General features: G+C 43.0%; 1 protein-coding gene across 4 annotated transcripts in view; it reads right to left on the minus strand.

Moving 5' to 3' along the window:
• ZFAT (zinc finger and AT-hook domain containing) overlaps nt 1–23,102 on the minus strand; it is a 236,029-nt gene that overhangs the window by 34,622 nt on the left and 178,305 nt on the right. For all 4 annotated transcript variants that reach the window (XM_077942881.1, XM_015146035.3, XM_077942882.1 and 1 more), the window contains 3 exons: nt 12,470–12,588; nt 3,340–3,466; nt 429–559 (listed from right to left, as the gene is read on the minus strand). In XM_077942881.1, the coding sequence (XP_077799007.1) occupies nt 429–559; nt 3,340–3,466; nt 12,470–12,588 (377 nt within the window). The remainder of the gene's footprint in view (nt 1–428; nt 560–3,339; nt 3,467–12,469; nt 12,589–23,102) is intronic.

Below are 23,102 nucleotides of genomic sequence, written 5' to 3' on the forward strand. Positions count from 1 at the left end.
GGTGTTTACTATTTAGGAAGGCCAGTCCACTGGGAAATCCTCCTGGCTTCTCTGGCTACCCCCATGCATCCTACTAGCTCAATTTACTGATGGGGACTTAGGCACTGAGAGCTGTTTTCACCAGAGATGTGTCTCAATGGTCCACATCATGCTCATTCTCACTCTGGGAATCTTTGAAAGAAAATGAACGGAGAGTTTCCAGAATTTTTTTTTTAAATATACTATACCTCTCCCCCAAACACCTCCCACATATAGAGATATTGAAGAAGCACTCCCATGACATCAGAGGTAGAAAAGAAAAGGTGTGAGACTGACCAATTTCATTCCAAGTTCTACCTCAGGTAAGTTAAAGACTTAGAAACACACGGAAGAGGACAGAACCTGACTGTGAGACACACAGGGATGAATACTCACAGGAGGGTCCCTACCTGTTTAACCACAGTCACCGTCCCTGGTGCCATGGCAACCACCGAGGCAAGGGCAGTGGCGTCGTGGGTCTCAGCGCCCAGCTCAATGATCTGCTGCAGGATGTTCACGGCTGTGGGGTCCAGTCGGTCGCCTTAAGAGGAAGAAGCAAAGAGGACACCATTCAGGCCACTGGTGCTGAAGGACATGGAATGCAAAACCAGCCCGTCTGTTCCCTCGGGTGATTGCCTTCTCCACAGGATGCATGGGCTCTCTGTAATCGCTCATTTTGACAACAGAAATAATCTGTATGGTGCTTTATAGCTTACAAAGCATTTTCTATAAGAATATCTCAAAACCCTAAGCAACCCTGTGAGGATGGGACATTGAGATGTTATTTGCATTTTGTAGGATCCTCATTTGGGTCACTGAGTCAGTTACACCACAAAGCCAGAACTCGAACCCATGTGCTCTGAGTCCTAACATGCGGACACGTGGCTGCCCTCGAAGCTGAACTCCTGAGGAGTGCCAGCCAGCCCGTTCAGCTGCACACTCAATGAAAGTGTGTGCCAAGAAATTCCACAAGTTATGGGCAAAACATCCAAGGATGTCTCAATTATTCAACCAGTGGGCTTTAGAACTCCAAACCAACTGAAGCTGGAGGTTCTATTTTAACCATCTCTAAAGACGGGATTCTGCATCATCAGGGCAGCTATTTAGTATCCCTGCCTGCTCCCACCATCTGCCGGGCCATCTGCAACTGTCCTGAGCATACCCTGACCCTGATCATTAATTTACTAAAAGAGAAATGACTGCTTGATCTCCACCTTAGCATAATATTTTGCAGGCTCTGCCAACATTTTCATCCTCATGGGCAGCTTTTTGTGGGCCGTGTTCCAATGTGAGTCAATCAATAAGAGATAAGAGAAGGGGAACTCAACGTGTCTCATGAAGAAGGTAGGACAAGCCGGTGGCTGAGGCAGTGGCCAGCTTATATTCACAATGCATCGCCTGGTACTCCCCAAACACATGTCCCTTAAGGGAAATGGTGCAAATGTACCTTGCAGCCAACCACTCTGAACATGCAAGGACAAAAACATTTACCTGTGCAACTTACTGAGGCGAGGTTCTAATTCCGCATCCACAGACTCCCTCAATGACCATTTATCAAACCCTAGGAACTATTGCTCCTGATAAGAATAAAGACAAAGTCCTACCCCTTCCCCCTCACCCCCCAACTCCTCCCAGGGCACACAGGCTCCTAAGCCAGACTGTAAGCAAATCCTTACAGACCCTGGCAGGTCCCATGTCAGGAGTGCAATTAGGAAACAGTGCAGAAAAGGGGGTGTTCTCAGGAGGTGACCTGCAGCCTGAGTACTGCAGATGAGGATGAGTTTGGCAGGAAAAGGCTGTGAGGGAGAAGAAACCAGGCCATACCCCAGGGAGCACTGGAGTGTGTGTCCCTTCTGAGAGCTGCAGATCTGGCTGAGGGCAGCACAGCCCAGGAGTGGGGTGGCAAGAGACAGTGACACGGCCAGGCAGGAGCCAGAGAAGCTGAACCTGGCCTTTTCAGCTGCAAAGTTAAGAGCTATGAAGAGACATTGGAGGGCCTTAGAAGATGTGAGAGAGTGAATGAGTCTGAGCATCAGCCTGTGTGTGTGTTGGGGGGTGTGTGTGTGCATATGTGCTGTGTGTGTGCTCATAGGGGATGAAGACAGACGGGCTGCATCTTGCAGGTCCTGAGCAATCACTGATGTCACTGGATCATGGAAGGAAACTCAAGTCCTGAAGGAAACTCAAGTCCTGAAGGAAACTCAAATTCTGACAGGACCTCAGCGCGGAGAGCCATGTTTAACAGCCTGGGCCTCGACTCTCCTGTCTGCAGAAGTGGAGGCGCTGCCTCCCGAATTCCCTGCAGCTCAGCAGGCAGTGAACACAGCCCTGCCAATTAGTCTTCCCTAAACCAACTGGCCCACAGGAGTTTTCTGTGCAGCTTCCTTAACAATCTGGAGTTTGGGGGTTTAAGAACTGGAGGAAAATGGTGTCTTCCTAACTCCTATTTCCTATCACCATTGCATTTTACCTAATGCTTCCTCTTTAACCCAACCTGCTTGACCTCTGCCCTTGTACAGGGCTGTGGTATGAAACACCAGCTTGTGTTTTGTTCATCTTTTAAAAACAGCATCAAGAAAAACTGTATTCTAAGCATAATGCCCCAACTGCCACTAGGCTGGTACAGTGGCTTGGTTTTTTTTTAGAACTGATCTAACATTTGAAAATCATGACATTTCATATAAAAATCCTGACTGCGCCTTTTGGGAAGGACTTGGAGAATGAGTGACCTGGCCTTGTAGGTCTGCAAAGTGAACTCCCACACGCCAGAGTCTCTGCCACTCTCTACCACCCACTGAGCCCACACCACCTCCTGCCACTGCCTGCCTGGCCCCTGTAGGCCCTGGAGGAGATGTCCCTGAGGAATCACGGAATGGGACGATGCCATGACAAGAAGTTAGGAGACCCAGATTCCAGGATGAGCTCCAACATCCTAAAGTGGGTGACCTTCAGCCAACCACTAACAACCATGAACTATTAGCCAACCATTAACAATGAAAAGCAACATTCCGCATCCGTGAAGTGAGAATAATCAGATCTCCTCCCCTCACAAGGCTGTTCCGAGAATTAAATGTGATAAGATGCAGGGGAATCTTGCAGTCCTGTTGTAAGGCCTCCCCTCTGCTTTGGCTTTCTTCTAGAGCATTTCTGGAGGCAGAGATCTCTGGTGCCTGACAATGGGGCTGCTTCTGCAGTCTGAATGCTGGGTCAGGGATTTGGAAGTAGATCACCTGATGGACATCATTCATCTGCAAATGCATTCATTCAGCATGTCTAGGAAAGACAGTTCTGAGATGGCAAAGGAAGAGCAGGTGTCCTCACCACTCTCAGAGGTGTATCTCAGGTCCTGGAGCGCGGCCACTGCTGCCTGTGTCCCTTGAGCATCTTCTTCTGCCTCTGTGATGTGGAGATACTGGGTGGAGGGCTCCTCAGGAGCTTCTGTTGCTGTCTAAATAAAAACATAATGTCTAAGTCATCTCCTAAAAGATTGACTGTTGCCCAGAATTTCCAAGAATATGTATTAAGATAGAACAAATACATATAAGAAAGCAATACATTGCAACATCTCGTTTATCTGGCACCCCTGAGGAACCAGTTGCTCCCATAAATATACTTCCCAAAGAGAAAATTTCTCTGTGAGGATCAAGACCTTTAAAAACCAGCTTTGGTAAAAAGCCCCTGCTGTACATTTTTGTGGTGGGAAACAGAGTTTATGTATGCTGTTCACAATTAGAGACTTGACCAGCTCAGATATTCTTGCATACGCTTTTCTAACGGCTCCTCTGTCTCCTCCTGCTGCTACCAACACTACCTCTGATCTGTGCCTTACCCTGGGGATTGGGTGCCATGTGGCCAACAGAGGAAGGGGCATAGCCACGGGGCAGCTGAGGGTGGAAGGGGTAGGGCGGGTGATTATACAGAGGAAGGGGCACAGCCACGGGGCAGCTGACAGTGGAAGGGGTAGGGCGGGTGATTATACAGAGGAAGGGGCATAGCCACGGGGCAGCTGACAGTGGAAGGGGTAGGGCGGGTGATTATACAGAGGAAGGGGCACAGCCACGGGGCAGCTGAGGGTGGAAGGGGTAGGGCGGGTGATTATACAGAGGAAGGGGCACAGCCACGGGGCAGCTGACAGTGGAAGGGGTAGGGCGGGTGATTATACAGAGGAAGGGGCATAGCCACGGGGCAGCTGACAGTGGAAGGGGTAGGGCGGGTGATTATACAGAGGAAGGGGCACAGCCACGGGGCAGCTGACAGTGGAAGGGGTAGGGCGGGTGATTATACAGAGGAAGGGGCATAGCCACGGGGCAGCTGACAGTGGAAGGGGTAGGGCGGGTGATTATACAGAGGAAGGGGCACAGCCACGGGGCAGCTGACAGTGGAAGGGGTAGGGCGGGTGATTATACAGAGGAAGGGGCATAGCCACGGGGCAGCTGACAGTGGAAGGGGTAGGGCGGGTGATTATACAGAGGAAGGGGCACAGCCACGGGGCAGCTGAGGGTGGAAGGGAGAGAACCAGTGATCACACAGCACATGGACAGCGCAGGTCCTGGCAGAGTAAGAGTTCAGCAAATCTTAGCTATTTGTGCCATTGTTTTTTTTGTTTGTTTTTTTTTTTTTGTTTTTTTTTTTTTGAGATGGAGTCTCGCTCTGTCACCCAGGCTGGAGTGCAGTGTCATGATCTCAGCTCACTGCAAGCTCCACCTCCTGAGTTCAAGCGATTCTTCTGCCTCAGCCTCCCGAGTAGCTGGGATTACAGGCATGCACCACCACACTCAGCCAATTTTTGTATTTTTGTAGAGACAGGGTTTCACCATGTTGGCCAGGATGGTCTCCATCTCCTGACCTTGTGATCCACCCGCCTCAGCCTCCCAAAGTGTGACCCACCACGCCCAGCCACACCATTCTTATTCGTACATGAAGGTGTAAGAAACAAAACTGACTACAAGAAATATATTTGCACAAAACCAGGACTTGTGAGGGTAGGAGGAGTTAAAGTGGCATTCACAGGTACCTCGTGCCTCAAAGAGAGAAGAGGTGGAACAGAATTTTTATAGAACTAGATGTTAATAATTATCTTTTTCTGGAAGGGATGGAAAGTGCAAGCAAAACTATAAGGATGGATGCATGAATGTCACCAATCAAGAAGAACAAAAAGAAAGACTTCAGACAAAATGTACAGGAGTCAAGTTATGCTCTATAAGCACATATCAGTAAATGACATAGAGGTTCAGAATAGCATATAATATTTCTTCACAGCCAACCGGCCAAGTCCGTTTAGGTGTTTCCATCCTGACATACGGTAGACACCCCAAAAATATTCAATGAATGCATAAATGAACAAAAAGAATATTTTGTTCTCAGTACCATGAGGCAACAGATTAGCCGTCAGTAGATCCAGGCAATGCCTGAGCCTGTGAAAGGACAGGACACAGCCTGAAAGGTTTCTCCTCATTCTAGGGAAAGCATGTCATAATTGCTGTCAGGAAGGGTGGTACTTGTTGCAAGGCATTCCTGGGAGCCAGGTGACATGCACATTGCTGGAAGAGGAGGCTTGTTACTCCACTGGTGACCCCTGCATGGCAGCTTCCTGGCTGCTTACCATCTCATGGAGATGAGTATGGAGTCAACTACCTGGCTTTATGTCAACTATTTCTGTTGTGTTCATGGCTCTGCATAAGATGCTAGCATCTGCTGGAAGCGAGGCCTTCAGTGGAGATAGGGCATCACTGCATGCATTTATAAAAGCACCGACTGACAAGATGGATTGAGTTTTACATCGGTAATTGACATTCAAGTGTCTATTTTGTTAATGAAGAGTAAATTCTTCCAGTATGTATTAATACTTGAAACACTAGGTGATTAATTGTTTTTGCATAGATGAAGATGTAACAGTGATCATCATCAACATCTGCAATAATCATAGCAGCTGCCATTTTCTGAGGGCCTCCAGGGGGCTCTTTCAGGCCTCAGCATTTTACACATGGTTTCTCTCAGTGCTTCTGAGCTCTCAGGGATTATTAGCCTACTATACAGACGAGAACACTAAGCCATGAGGGTTAAACAATGGCTCAAGGGCAAGTAGTTTATAGGTGACAGAGGATTCAAAGTTAAGTCTGTCAGACTCCAAAACTCTTTTTAAAAGAATTTTTATAAAAAAAAAAATTTAAACACACAAAAGCAGAGAGACAGATCTAATAAACCTCCATGCGTCCACTAACCAATTTCAGCAATTATCAATCATGGCAAGTCTTTCCTTTTTTAATTATAAGTTCTGGGGTACACGTGCAGAACATGCAGGTTTGTTACATAGGTATACGTGTGCCATGGTGGTTTGCTGCACCCATCAACTCATCATCTACATTAGGTATTTCTCCTAATGCTGTCCCTCCCCTAGCCCCCTACCCCCAACAGGCCCTGGTGTTTGATGTTCCCCTCCCTGTGTCCATGTGTTCCCATTGTTCAGCTCCCATTTATGAGTGAGAACATGTGGTGTTTGGTTTTCTGTTCCTGTGTTAATTTGCTGAGAATGATGGTTTTCAGCTTCATCCATGTCCCTGCAAAGGATATGAACTCATCCTTTTTTATGGCTGCATAGCATTCCATGGTGCATGCATACCACATTTTCTTTATCCAGTCTATCATTGATGGGCATTTGGATTGGTTCTAAGTCTTTGCTATTGTGAATAGTGCTGCCATAAACATACGTGTGTGCATGTGTCTTTACGTACAATTATTTATAATCCTTTGGGTATATGCCCAGTAATGGGATTGCTGGGTCAAATGGTATTTCTGGTTCTGGATCCTTGAGGAATCACCTCACTGTCTTCCACAATGGGTAAACTAATTTACACTCCCATCGACAGTGTAAAAGCATTCCTATTTCTCCACATCCTCTCCACCATCTGTTGTTTCCTGACATTTTAATGATCACCATGCTAACTGGCGTGAGATGGTATCTCATTGTGGTTTTGATTTGCTTTTCTCTAATGACCACTGATGATGAGCTTTTTCTCATATGTTTGTTAGCCACATAAATGTCTTCTTTTGAGAAGTATGTGTTCATATCCTTTGCCTACTTTCTGATGGGGTTGTTTTTTTCTTGTAAATTTGTTTAAGTTCCTTGTAGATTCTGGATATTAGCCTTTTGTCAGATGGATAGATGGCAAAAATTTTCTCCCATTCTGTAGGTTGAATCATGGCCAGACTTTCTTGGACTATGTTCCCACATACTCCATGCCCTGCTCTGGGATTATTCTGAAGCAAATCCTGAAATAATTATTTCCCCTATAAATATTTCATACTGTATCTCTAAAAAATAAAACTCATCCAAAAAAGAACTACAATGCTTCTGTCGCACTCAAAAACTTTACAATAAATCCTTAATATCATCAAAGGTCTAGACAATGTTTAAATTTCCCCAATTGTCTCATTTTTTAGGTTTGTTCAAATCAAATCTAAATGAGGTTCACACACTAGAACTGATTAATGTGTCTCATAAGACTTAAAACCCATATGCTCTTCCTCCATTTCTGGCTTTTCTCCCCTTGTAGTTATTTGTTGAAGACAGCAGGGGTTTTGCCTTACAGAGCTGTCAGCAATCTAAGTTTCGCTGATTGTATCACCATGGAATTGACCAATGTTCCTCCATCCATGGTGTTTTCTGTAAACTGGTCATTGGATATAAATACAAATATTTAAGTAGATTCAGGTTCCCTTTTTGTCAAGAATGCTGCATGGGTGATATTGGGCAGTTCTTTCAGGAGACATGCTTTGGATGGTGGTCTCTTTTATGTAAGGTCAGCAGTAACTGATGATCATTGTTAAACCCATGACACCACTAGAAGGCTGCAACATGGTAATATTCTTATTTTTCATGGGTTAGTTGAAATATTTCAAAAGAAAAAACTTCCCCTCATCAAATGTTTGGTTATGTTTACACAGGGTTTTGTTTTGTTCTGTTTTGTTTTGTTTTTAAAGGTAGAATAGGGCTGGGTATGGTCGCTCATGCTTGTGATTCCCAGCATTTTGAGAAGTCAGGGTGGGAAGATCACTTGAGGCCAGGAGTTTGAGACCAGCCTAGGCAACAAAGAGAAATCCTGTCCCTATTTAAAACTTTTTTCAAAAAATTAGCCAGGCATAGTGGTGCTTGCCTATAGTCCTATCTACTTGGAAGATAGTAGAAAGGACTATCTACTGTCTCCTGAGGTAAGAAAATTGCTTGAGCCCAGGAGTTCGAGGTTGCAGTGAGCTATGAAGGGAGGCTCCAAGGCATGCCAACCTGGGTAGCTAGACCCTATCTCTCAAAAAAATTAAAAAATAAAGATAGAACAATTACTTGATTCTTGGTCTTAATTTACCGATTTTCAAAAATAAAGAGTTGATTCTCTAACATTCTACAAAAATGACTAAGTTGTTTTTTCCAAATATCATTATAAACTTACAGAATTAAACATATTTTATGTGTTTCACTGTCATTATTAAACACTAGTAACAGCCTCAGAATCACAAGATCATCCCTACTACCAACAACAGAATACTCAAAGTGCAGTTTGTGCAGTCTGTTTTGCCCTTAGGTTACATCCCCATCGAACAACTGTTTTGAAATCTCTTGAAACTGTTCCTCTCCATGTAGTTAGGTCACCAATTTGATATACAGTTAGAATCATTTATTTCATTTTACTCACAATGTTTAAGACTTGCTTTTTAAGTTAAATTTTGTTTTTATTATTATATAAAATACTTTTACAATATTTTATATAATCAGAGTCAAAGCTACACAGCAGGGTATTTTGAGAAATTTAGCTTCTCCCCGTCCCTTCCATCTTGCTCTCTGCCTCCTTTCCCTACATATAATGACCCCATTTCTTATTTTTTGTAACTACTTTACTTTGAAATAATTTTAGACTTACACAAGAGTTCCAAAGATGTAAAGAGCTGCAACAGAGTTCCTGGAGACCCTTTACCCAGCCTCCCCTAAGCTTGACATCTTTCGTAATCATGGCGCAATGATCAAAACAAGAAATTAACATTGGGACACTATTACTAATTAAACAACAGGCTTTCTCCAGATTCCTCTGGTTTTCTCATTAATGTCCTTTCTCTGTTCCAGGATCTAATCGTGCATCCCACAGCACATTTAGCCATCATGCTTCCATTGTCTCCTCCTGGCTGTGAAAATTCTCACTTTCCTTATCTTTCATGACCCTGACACTTCTGAGGAGTACAGATGAGGTATTTGACCACGCATATCATTTGGATTTGTCCGATGGTTTCTGATAATTAGACTGAGGTCGAAGATTTTAGTTAAGAATACCATGAGATGAAGTGTCTTCTCATCTGATCACATAACAGCATGCTTCATTACTGATGTCAGCGTGCCTCACTACTGATGACGCCAACCTCTATTGCTTGTGAAGGTGGTGCCCCCACTGTAAAGCTTCTATTTTTGCCTTTTGTAATTAATAAATATTTTGAAGGAGATATCCAGAGTTTATGTGAGTATCTCATTTCTCCTTAAACTTTTGCCTACTAACCTAGAACTCATTAATGGATCTCACCTGCTAAGATTGTTACTGCAGTATTCTAATAGTAATTTTCTATTTCCCTCATTCCTTCTACATTTATTAATCATTATTTTTGGGGGGAAATACATAGTTCCTTCTCCCACATTTACTTATTCAATCATTTATTTATGTCAGTATGGACACATAGTGTCCCAGTGAAACTATGGGATGGTTTCCAAACAGTGGGATTATTGAGTTAATGGATAAATAAATGCATATGTAATTTTGTTACGTATTGCTATTCCCTTCATCGGGTTGGGCCATTTTACATTCCCACCAGCAACGTATGAGAGCAGATTTCTCCACAGCCTTTCCAGCAGAGATAATGTCAAACTTTTGGATCTCTGTCAAGCTAGTAGGTGAGAAATTCCATCTCGGGCTAATTTTAATGAAAATTTATTTCCTTACATGTGAGGCTGATCATGTTCTCAGTTATTCAAGGTTATTTACATTTCCTTTTCCCTGAACCTTTCTTATCTCTTGTCCATTTTTCTAATGGGTTGATCTTTCTCATCACTATTTTTTATAGGCCTTTGATAAAGATATTAATTTTTTCTATGTGACAAAAAATATTTTTATCATTTATCTTTTTACTTATGAGCTCTTTTCCATAAGACTTTTAAAGTTTTTCTATGCAGTCAATTTTTTTAAAGTATTTTTCCTTATTGAGTCTGGATTTTGAATTATAGTTACAAAAGGTCTCCACACTCTCAGTTTATAGATGAATTCACTTATGTTTTCTTCTAGTATTTGTAAAATATTATTGTTTCTACATTTAAATATCTGATCCTTTTGAAATTTGTCTCATATAACTTTATATGTTATAACAAACAGATTCAATTTTATCTTTTTTCAGCTAGCTATTTAGTTATCCTATGTCACTTATCAAAAAGCCCACCTTTCTCTTACCAACTTGAGACACCATCTTTATCATATACTAAATTTCCATGTCATTGAGTCTATTCTAAATTTTCTGTTCTATTCCATTAGACCATCTATTCATGCACACTGTCTTATTTAGAGAGATTTCATAATATGTTTTAATATTTGGTAGGATTCTCCTCTTATGGTTGTTATTCCCAAGGGTTTCCCTAGCTAATTCTACTTATTCTTCCAAATGAACTTTAGAAATCAACTTGATTAGCTCCAGAAAAAAATCTAATGGTATTTAGATTACATGTAATATGTAATAGATCATATCACATTGATAAATTATTGTATAAATTACCTTCAGGGGAATTAACATCTTTATGATATTGAGTATTCCCATAAATTTGCTCAACTCTAGGTTTATGTCTCTTTCAAGAGTGTTTTATAGTTTCCCATATTTACACTTTGGGCATTTTTATAAGGTTTATGCCTAGATTTATCTTGGTTTTGTTTCCTGTATCAAATGGGGGTTTTATTTCCATTGTAACTGATTTTATGTATGTATGTATGTGTGCATATATTGGCATATACATATTCTTATATTTACACATATGGGTATACACATTCATATGTGCAGGTGTACATGTATCTACAACTAACTGTTGTATGTTGACTTTTAATCTCCTTTTTGTTTGTATTAGCTTTTCATTCATTCTTTTGGATTTTCGGAAAATATCATCATCTTATATGCATAGAGAGATACTTTTACTTCTTTCCTTCCAGTTCTAGGTCTCCATATGCTTTGCCTGGTCTAGCCACACTGACTGATGCCTCCACATGCTGTTAAAGAACAGCAGAGCCACTGGGCACTCTTGTCTGCTTCTGACTTCAGTGGAAACACTCTAGTGTTTCCCAACGAAGTAAGATGCTGGTGTTTGGGTGACACACATTTTTTTTTTCAACTTAAGGATGTATCCATCAAATTTTATTTACTCTTTTTCATCAGTGAACACTGAATTTTGTCAAATGCCTTTTCTGCATCTATGAAGGTGACTGTTTCATATTATAATGGATGTTAACATGTTACCTTTCCATGAGACCACTTGTCCCTTGCATTCCAGAATAATCCCCACAATATCATGATGTATTATTTTTTTTCATATGTTGTGGATTCTGTTTAAAAAACCTTCTCCTAACCATTGGATGCTCTGTAAAGTCCTTAGATAAAGTGAGGGTGATTTTTACCCCCAGGAAATGCTGAGCATTGGCAATGTCTGGAGACATTTTTCAGTATCTCAACAGGGGATGGGGTTGGGGGGATGATGCTACTATTAACTAGTGGGAAGAGGCCAGAAATGCAGCTAAACAGGCTGCAGGACACAGGACAGCCTTCCACAACAAAGGATTGTCCAGATCAAAATGTCGACAGCACGCTGAGTCTGAGAAACCCTGCCTTAGGTATCTGCAATTAGTCCGTGGTGGTGATACCTAGTATCTGAAAAGAGAGATGGTTATTGGCTCTTATAATGAAGGTGTGTTTTCAGCAGATGAATGGTTCCAACGCCTAAGGAAAAAAAACAAAACAAAACCAAAAAAGCAGCTGGGAGCATGAGATCTCCACAGAAGGAGAGCAGCGCCTAGAATCCGGAAATGGAGCCTTGTCCAATTCTCTCAATAAGGATGGCAATACAATAGAATCCTTGCCTTCCACTCTTTCAGATGCAACATCTGAAACTCTGGATTTGTGAATAACATAAGTAAAAGTGTCAAGGTTAATACAAACTTTCACAAAAGAGTTTAAATTCAACCCAGAACAAGAATTCATAGGCTTGGCCCAGATCTTACCCAGTTATACCCCTCAGACACGAGACATAATTTGAAAACATTTCAGAAGTTTCCCAACCAGAAAATCTAATGTTCTGAGGAATGACTGTCTGTGCCCAGTATTTGGGCTGGCCTAGCTTGTCATTTGTGTTTAGAAATGTCAAGATTAATACCACACTTAAAAAAATTACCTCCCACTTGGGGTCTCCATCAATTTCCACCACCTTCAAGCCATGTTTGTTCTTCAAGTGCCTATTGAACTCCCATTTGGTGCCATACACAAAGCTGCAAACGGGACACTTCAAACCACCTGAAAGCACAGACAGACGTTAAAAAAAAATGTGTTCGTAATACATAAAAATGCAACAGTTCCTCCTTCTATTCAAATGCCTCAAATCTAGTAAGTATTATTTTGTCTCCAGCACTTATATTCAATTCAAGCTTACCGTAGTATTGAACACAATAGCAACAGTGTATGTTTTTCAAGGCAGAGATTTTAAAACTTAACGTACTTTTTTTATTTGTTGAATAAGCTTTTGCAGAAAGCCCAATATGTGCCCAACAGTTTAAATGCCAGAGAGAACTAAGATAACTAACATAATTCCCTTGGCCACTGAGTAAGTGGCTTAAATCATTCTTTCATTTTTTTTTTTCACTTGTAAATAACAAATAATTTAGAAAACAAGAACAACGGAAAGGGAGTGTCTGCTTTTCTTAATCTCTTTTGTCCCAAAACACTAAGACCAGGAGCCAGATTCTCAGTCTCCTTCACGTCAGAAGCTAAGTCACTGGCATCAATTCCCATGCGAATTTCCCAGTAAAGAACAAATTTAAAAGCTGGTCACATCCTGAAATGTCATTATTTATTGAACTGATTAAATTTTACACATGGTCCAGGAAGTGTTTAGATGCTTTAATTAAGAGAATGTACAACTCTAGGTTTTAAAAAAAACCCCAAAACTGGAGAGTCACACAAAAGAATATCTTTCTACAATTATATTAGAAGCAGCAACTAAATTGCAGCCTAGACAAAAGTCTCTTTGAACAGGTTGTGCCTTCAGAAGCAAATTCCAGCCTCGGGAGACTAAGGGTAGTGCTGATGCCAGGCCTCTAGTCTACTGGCCTGAGCTAGGCTGACTGCTGGCACCACCGGGCCGCCACCCTGAGCTGGGCCAGGGGAATGAGCCCTCTCACCAACATCCCCAACACCACAGCTGCCTGGAACTGTGGGCTACCCGATTCCAGCAGTCATTCCCTAGTCGCAAACTCTGGCCTCCCGTCCTTCTCTGCCATGTCTTCTCTATGGTCCGCATGGTCTCTCCTCTATGCCAGTGCTTCTGCAGCATCCCGGAATCTCAGACCTCCTGGCCAACAAAATCCCCAACATGCACCTTGTCAGACAGTGCGCTGCTTCCCTCTCTTTCTTTGACCACACTCTCCTCTAAGGCCTCTCAGGTGGAGGCTGCTCATGCTCTTGAGCCCCAGGTAAGGAGGATGCCAAGCCCGGGCAGGGCAGCAATGCCACCTCCATGGTAGAACAGGGGCATTTCCCCATCCTGTCCCTGCTACCCACAGTGCCAGACCCATCAGACAATTTGGCACCTGGCCCTCTCCACTTAGATACTGCAATATCCATTGACTTCAAGGCCAAGAACCTTCCCTACCATTTCACAATCTGTGGAGTTTCATTCAGTCATGCATATGATTATTCAGCACCACCCACGGGGCTAAATCCAAGCATCCCACTCTGACGACTATCAGCCCTCTGGCCCTCTCTTACTTTCACTATCATTATTCTTCGATTTCGGGAGGAGCTTCAGTTTGGATCCCCTCCCATTTTCTCTCAACCTACCCCTAACTCTGCTCCCCTCTCCAGAGCACACTCCGGAGCCCAAAACTTACAACTTTTATTGGCAAAGCCCTCCACATCCTCAGCCACTTCTCTTTCTCTCAAACCTGCCTGGCAAATCCACAGTCCGGCATTGATCCAAGCCCCAGCCCTCCCTGCTCTGATCCTGGGATGCTGAGGCAAATCACAAAGCCATATGTATTCTTATGGCCACACTTCCAACCTCAAGTATTTCCCTAGTCAACTCTGTTCAATTATCCAGAAGAAGAACTGCAATTCTCCATCCATCACATTAAGTCCCCTACATTATTGTTGACTTCCTCTTTCAATCTCATCCTCAGTTCTGGTTTCCTGCTTCATAATGAGAATATCAGGTAAGAACTTTCCAGACCTTCTTGTACTATACATTTCTGTCCCTCTGCACCTGCCTATGCCTGGCCTGATGCCAGTTGTGGGTGAGAGTTCCCCTCTGCCTTCCAAGACCCCTTTCTCCTCCTTCTAGAGCACTGATCCTCAGCCCTGTTAGACTCAATGCCCCTTTCTACAACAAGCAGTTTAAGATTCCTCCATCATCCTGAAGTTTTTTCAAAGCCCCTCAAGTTTTGAAATCCTGCATGGGTGCAAGTACCACTCCACTGAACACTCTGTTCCTCCAGCCTCCACACCTTTCTGCTTTCCCTGTCCCATGGCTGGGTGGCTGCACCCTCCTACTCTGTCCCATGTCCCCTAGGCTGGGTATCCAGACATCCTTCAGGCTCTTCCTCCTGCCCAGGGCATATATTATCCACAAACTAATGACTTTCCTATTTGTAGCTCCAGCCCAGACTCCTGTCCCGAACTCCAGCCTGGGATGCCTCCCCACAGGTAGAGAGGACTGTGCATCCCAGTGCCTCCCACACCTCCTGGCCTGGCCACTGCAGGCTTCTGCACAGATAGGAGCAACCATCTCCTAAGTGCTCTCTCAGCAGCTCTTGTCTGTCCTCCACTGCTGGTCCACTTCCCACCCAGCACACAACATGGTCTTTTGAAAACACAGACTAGATCACAGCCTTAGAGGTACAAACCCTTCCAATGGTCTTCTGTCTCACCTACAATAAAATCCTGACTCCTCCCTGTGGCCTGCGAGTCCCACCTCCCTCCCTCTCTTCCTCATTCTCTCCCTTCTCTGTCTTTTGCACTGACCAAGTTCATTCCCTTCCTGGGACACCTGCTGTGCCTCCTGGTTCACAAACTCTTCCCCAAGATCTCCATTTGACCTTCTCCTCCTCTTTAAGCACCACCTCTTCAGAAAGGCCCTCCTGGGACTCCTAGCGAAAGCAGCCCCACCAAACACACAGAGCCATCAGTAGGATTTCCCTACTGCCATCAAATTGTCAGTCTGATGTTGTATTATTATCTTTCCTACACGTCTTCATTGTCCTTCCTCCCTTCTAAAGTGGCACCTTCCTAGAGTGGGAACTTTAGGGGCATCATCCACTTATTCGCTGTTCAAGCCGTAGCACCCGGCATCTAGCTTCTCCTCAATCACTCTGTCTTGCATCACTGACTCTGGGTCTTGGCAAATCCTCTTCTTTCTTTAGCTCCATCTCCAACCATCCCCCTGCTCTCCTTGGACTTCTGCACCTCCCCTCTGTACGCATCTGTCCCCTCACCAAGTAAGTGTGTTTGGTGTTATCCGGGGGCCTGCCTCGGTGCTATCGTATCTTCCCCTTTCCTTCACAGCCACGATTCTGTGGAGTCTCCACTTCCAAGAACTCACCAGAAAGAGGTGCCGTTAGTGATGCCTGGGGTAGACAACAGGCTGGGATGCAAGTGGTGGAGGACAGCATTCACATCTCCTCCATCTTTCAAATTTTATTCCATGGGAGAGTAACTGCCCTATTCAAAATAATTACTGAAATTAAGATTATAAATCTAGACTAGAAAAATAATATGAAGTAATTGCTTCCCTGTCTCTCTTCATTACTTAGTCCAGTGGTTCTAAACTATGGGCAATCTTCCTCCCAGACAGGCAATGTATGGAGGAACTTTTGGTTGTCACAACTGGGGGGTGCCTAAAGCATCCAGTGGGTAGAGGCCAGGGATGCTGCTAAATACCCTACAACACACAGCACAGCCCCCAAAACAAACACTGGCCTGGCCCCAGTTGTGAGCAGTACTGACGTTGAGAAGCCCTGCCTCACACCATAGCATGCTGCTTCCTGCACTCAGTTCTCTCCTGGTATTGCACATGTCAAGATCAGTTAACGTCCTCATTGGTTAATCCAATGAATACTCTTCACTCTTTATCTTACCACTAGTACCATCACCAATACTACTATTAACAATAACAACAAACGTCTTCCACTAACTGGGCAGTTACCACACATCAGGCACCTCATACATCAAGTCATGGTTTCTTCCCAATAGCCCAATGACACAGGCATGCTTAGCTTGATTTATACAGAGGCTTGGGATGGTGAAGTAACCCTTCTGAGGTCACACTGCAAAGCTAAGAACTGAATCTAAGTCCAACACACATCCTTAACCCCAGGCTTTGCTACTGTCCAGTGTGACTTCTGTGCATTATATGGCGATGCTGATCACATTCTCCAGTCAAGATCTAGTCTTCTGGGGTTTCTATGACACCACTCACTCCTGGTTCTTCTACTAAGCACCTCTCCAACTCAAATCCCTGTACAGCCTCCTCATCCTCTGTGTGGAGTCCTAAAGCCTCACAAACAGTCCCCTCTATATGTCTGATATGCAGGTCCTGTGATGTCCCAAAGTATCCCACCTCCCCAGTATACATGTGAGCTGAACAAACCACTAACATGCTCTTACTTAGGCAACAAAAGAGCTGAGCTGACCACTGAGTGTATCTCCGGCTACCATGTTTATGTATTGCTCATTAGGGTACTCGGGAAGAAATGGAGGAATTCTGTCCTGATATCAAGGTTGTGTGGACAAATTATACCAGATAAACCTCACAGGAATGTGGTCCACATTTAATCATCTCCCAGATGCAGTCTGGATGTGCTCAATCTCCAAATCAATTCCATGTCAGTGGAATCAAGAGAGAGCACTGTTCTATTATTAGGGTTTCTGTTCTACCAGCTGAGGTGGTGGGTGATTTTCCAAACAGTCACTAGTACAGAGGCCAACCTGCCAGCCACTATGCAGCCCCAGCACCTCCGCCCACTATTTCCCGACCCCAACCCTGGTAGAGGCGGAGGGCACCGAGGCAGAAGGCACCCACTGTCAGCAGAAAGACTGGCAACAAACACCAAATTCTTAAATTCTAGAACATTCTGCAGAAAAGACAGCTCAGATGGATGTTTATTTTCTGAAACTCAAACATACTGTGCTCTTTTTTCACACAAAAACAAACGAGCTTCTTTCTTGCCCAGAGGATAATTAAACTTCATTTTTAACTTCCTTGGTTATCGCTTTTTAAAATCACATAAAATCGTGTCTTTTCCTTCAATCATCTTTTAAAAACCTCTAAGGTATGAGGACCTCTACTTTTTTTTTTTTTTTTTGCTAAACTGATGCTGCTTCTCCTATAAAGACTTAATATGTGATGATGAACAAAGGCAAACTTTAAAGGTTAAACTTAGGCTTTAAAATGAAATTAAAGATTCCCTCTGGGGTATTCTTTAGTGGAAACTAATTCAGAGAGGAAAACATTCTTATATTATGTTTAAATTAAACTTAATATGATAATGCCCCCACATTAATTAAAACTTCAGCCTTTGCCACAGTGACTTTAATTAAAGAACAACAAATGAAAATATGTAATCTAGACTGAATGTATAACTATGCCAGTTAATTGATATCAAAGCTGAGATAAATTAATTTCTATTTGAATTCAGTAAATTATTAGGCAATGCACAGTAAAGGTCAACGGAAGACTTGGTGAATCTACTCATGGCACTGATATTAAGTGCACACCATAAAAACCAGGAATCCTCAAATCACAGTTTCCTCACATGGACTGATTAACCAGGAAAAGTATAAAATTTCAAGAGCAATTTAAAAAAACGGATCACGGTATCCTTTGCTCTTTTTGGAATGCAATATATTCTGGAGGAGTTTCAGGCATTAAAATATCTCTGCTCCTTTGTGGTGCTTGGCGTTATTGAAAATTCAATTTCATTTTCAATAATATAACTCCCAGAATGGCATACAACACTGGGCTGGGCAGTCACAAGACCTGAATCTGGCACTTGCTCAGGTGAGCCAAAGCTTCCTGAAACTCTCGGGTCTTGGTTTTCTCTTCCAGTAAGGTGAAGATGCTAAAGTTCATATTCTTTTTTTTTTTTTTCTTTGAGAGGACCACTGCACTAAAGTTCATATTCTTAAAAAAGACACTGAGTGCAGTAGGCAGAATAATGAGCCCCTGAAGACAGCCACATCCTAATCCCCAGAACATGTGAGTATGTTACCTTACATAGCAAAAACGATGGGATTTCAGTTCAGGATCTTGAGAGGGGGAGGTCGTTCTGGTTTCTCCGAGCAGGCCTAATGCTATTACAGAGGTCATCAGAAGAAGAAGGCAGGAGAGAGCACAGACATGCAGTTTGAGAGAAGCTCCACTGGCCATTTCTGGCTTTGAAGATAGAGGAGGGGGCCACAAGGCAAGGAATATAGGTAGCCTCTAGAGGCTAGAAAAGGCCAGGAGAGGGATTCTCCCCTAGAGTCTCCAGAAGGAGTATTTGTTAGTACTTTGATGTTAACTTGGTGAGACTCATTTTGGACTTCTGACCTTCAGAACTAAGATAATAAATCTGTGTTGCTGGAACATCACACACCGGGGCCTGTTGTGGGGTCAGGGTGGGGAGGGAGGGATAGCATTAGGAGATATACCTAATGTAAATCACGAGTTAATGGGTGCATCACACCAACACGGCACATGTATACATATGTAACAAACCTGCACTTTGTGCACATGTACCCTAGAACATAAAGTATAATAAAAAAAAATAGATCTGTGTTGTTTTAATCCACCACGAAGTATGCGGTGACTTGTTACGGTAGCTACAGGCAACTAACACAGGCACTGATGGATGCGAATATGGGTAAGGACAAGGAACAAAAGCAGGTGAATTATCCGAGGAAAGTGGATATGGAATAATTGTACTACACAGATTAACAAGTGAAATATGGAATAGAACTTTGTTGACATTTCACTTCCTATTGTCTCTTAACTTAGTGTCTGTTCTAGGGCCCAGCCAGAGCCCCAGTTCAGAGCTAGGAAATGCTTAAGGGTAGAAATTAACTGGAAGTCACATGTAAGCACTGAAGAGGAGGGTTCCTGGTGACACAGCATGCAATATTAGATCCTACCTGGGACTATCTTAATCCTGTTTCAAATCCCAGCCCCTCTTCCCACAGGATCCTCAAGAAAAAGAGCAAAAGGGAAAATGCAGCGGAGGAAACAAAGTACATTTTATTATTAGCCAAGCTGAGGTCCCAAACCCCACGAGAAACACTTGGTAGAGGAGCGTAAGTGAGGTCTTCCCATCCGCCCACTCCCCTCACACACGCCCCAAATTTTGGGATCTGAGACACTCTGGATAACCACAGGGAAGGGCTTGGAAAGAGACAGGTCCCAGAGTCAGTCTTCGATCAAATTAGTAACTAGCCTTGGGGATGAAGAAATAAGAGAAAATAAACAGTACCCATGTGTGTGACTTTTCCACAAACTACTATATGACCACCAGCAAATGTGGCCCAATTGCTTAAGAGATGACTACGCCTCTTCCTTCTCCTCCCCTTTCTTCTCCTCCTCTCTACTAAGTGCAAACATCTACAAACTTTAGGGGACATCAAACATGTGAGCGGCAAGGCACAGACATTGAATCAGGAGACAAGGTTTGGCTTGGCCACTTGCTCGCTTGGTGTGACCTGAGGTCAGTTATTAGCACTCCTTTCATTTCATTATTTTACAATAGGAATGATTATGCCAAGCTCACAGGGCCATTGTGAGAGATAAATTAACACGTAATATAATAATCAATAACACAGCATTATATCACATCACTAGAAGCATGTGCCAACAACTTATTGAATCCGGGCCCTAATAAAAACAATTTTAAAATTAAGATGTCTAAAAATCAAATACATCACCTGTGGGTTACCTCACAGTTTCTGGATTTCCTGCTATGCTATTTTCCCTGAATCTGGTGTAAAAAACTCATATATGAACATACATCCAAGGTACACATGCATACATATTTACATTTTTCTAATATAGCACTTCAAAGTAACATAAAGATTTTAGCAGATGCCAAATACTAAGACTTCTCAACACTTCTCCTCTTACTGCTTTCTCTTGCTCCAGTTACCCACCCTTACACTTCAATGACTCTCTAAAACTGGGGGACACAGTACCCTGGGAGAAGCAGCTAACTCTGCTCCAGGCCACAGCTGAAGGGGATGTATTCCTTCTGCTATAATTAGAATACAGAGTTCTGGCGGGAGCTGCCTAGCTCTGGTCCCCAACCTGGGCAGGAATAACAATAATATCAACAATGACTGCCTTGTTTGACACCAAGTCCCAGTGTCTAGCATGGTGCCAGGCCCACTGTAGGCGCTTGGGAGATACATGCTCAAAGTAGAAATATGTGGATAAACGTAATAGTGGATTTGAGCCATTCATCAAGAACTTACTGTTGGCACTCTCTGGGAATCTTAGAGAATGACATCTAATCTTTGCAACTGCTATGGAGGTATATAAACCAAGATTCAGAGAGGTTAAGTACCTGGCCCAAGGTCCACAGTGATCAGAAATCCCAGCCCAGGTCCATCTGACTCCCAAGCCTGTGTTCACTCCAAGTCTCTAGAAAGACTTGAGGGACGGCTTGGAAGCCATTGGAAAGCCCGCTAAACCCCATTTTCACCCTGCTACATGCTCTAGGAGTGAGCAAAAGATTTCGTAAAGCTTAGCACCAAAGTATCTGATGTCTCTCATAGCCTGTGATTTACTGAACCAGTTCTTGAGCTAGTTTAATCAGGTGTATTTTAAGGGGAGGAAAGGGGCAGGCCCACTGAAGCAATACAAGTATTTCTTCCTTAAACAGCATGAAATGTGCATTTGTGTGAGAGAATGCCTCAAATCCATATTAATGAATAAGTGATGGCTAAGAGGAATCTGTCTTCAAAGCATCAGATGCACATAAAATATAAGCCAGGAGTACAATATTTACATAGTGCTCAGTACTACCTTAATTACTACAAAGTATCCGAGTTCTGAGGGATCAGTGCATCCAGACAGGCCCTGGTGGCAGAGACCTGGCAATGTCACCCAGTGCTCTCAGGGTGAAAGGTACGTGGGAGCCAAGATACGCAAGCTCGTAAGCCAAATGTGCACACGTCCCCCAGCTCCATGTTGAGTGACATCATGTTAGCAGCTTAAACTTGGCCATGGTAGAAATATTTACACGACAGAAATTGGCAAATTCTACAAGTCAGGTTTCCCCTCCCTCCTACTTGGGAAGAGCCTATGCAGCCATCCTTCCCAGCAAGCTTTGGGAACACACAGTAAACCACCCAAACTCCATGGAGAATGCCATAGTGCCTTCCTTTAGAAACCTGCAAAGAACAGAAGTGTCTGATGTGGGAACTCTCGGCTCCTTTTAGGCCATTCTCCTGACCTCCTCTGCAGCACTGTGCACTGAACCCCTCCCTGGAATCCCGGGATCCTTGTGGCATGGCAGGCAGGAGGGTCTTTCCTAGGAATCAATAGCTGCACATATCACAGTGTCACACCGTTTAATACAGCTGATACACAAGGGATCCCTGCACGTGGTTTAAAGGAGACTGTAAAATCCTTCTGAGAAAAATACATGTTATTTGTGTTTTTTATGATGTTATTTTAAGACATCTTCCTCTATATCAAAACATGAAATCATAAAGTATAAAGATATTTTTGGGGGAGTAGAAGAGGAAAATAAAACCAAATGGGGATGGAGAGAGTTACTTGAAATTAATCAAAAGAAAATGAAAAATTGCAGTGGTTCCAAACAATTCAACATTTCCAAACAGTAATTGAATCTGGTTTCATGTTCTCCTTTCATTCTGCTCCGCTCTCCCAGACATAAAAACAACGTGAACTTTGTGCTTCTGAGATTTCTAAACTGTGTTCATACTCCACCAGCCATCTGATTTCAGAGACTGTTCTCCTGCCAGAGCACAGCGGCGCAACGTCTCTTTAAGAGTCGAGAGACACGGGGTTGTCTCCTTCAACGTGGCCCTTGAAGGGAATGGGGGGATAAACATATATACATACATATGCACACAAGTGTATTTGCATATGCAAATAATACATCTATATATATGTACAGATGGCCCTCCATATCCATGGGTTCAACCAACTGCAGATTGAAAATATTCAGGAAAAATAAATAAAAAATAACAATACAAAAATCAAAAATAATATAAATTAAAAACCAAACTATAATAACTACTCACATAGCATTTACATTGTATAAGTTATTATAAGTAATCTGGAGATGATTTAAAGTACATAGGAGGATGTGTGTAGGCTATATCCAAACACCATGCCATTTTATATAATGGACTTGAGCCATCTGTGGATTGTGGTATCTGCAGAGGGTCCTGGAACCAATCCCCCATGGATGCCTAGGAACAACTGTGAATATATATCTGTGTGTGTGTGCGTGTGTATGTGTATCTCTGAAAGAGGAACCAAAAGCACCCCTGCAAAGATAAAACATAAAACCCTGCTCCTGTCAGGGAATAACGACTGATTACAGAGAGTCTTAGGAAGTTAACTGGAAACTTAGGGCATGAAACAGTTCAACCTCAGCACATTTTTCGCAAGGCAATGATGAAAGTTTGGAAGCACAGGGCAATGATGGTATCATCACTCAGATCCTCACGCCTGTCCCAACAGCCACAGTAAACATCTATTTCCTGGCAATCCAAACCAAGAGTGTGAAGGATGTGAAAAAGAATCCCTAACCTGCAAC

This window comes from Macaca mulatta, chromosome 8, assembly GCF_049350105.2.
Source record: "Macaca mulatta isolate MMU2019108-1 chromosome 8, T2T-MMU8v2.0, whole genome shotgun sequence".
NCBI classification, from domain to species: Eukaryota; Metazoa; Chordata; class Mammalia; order Primates; family Cercopithecidae; genus Macaca; species Macaca mulatta.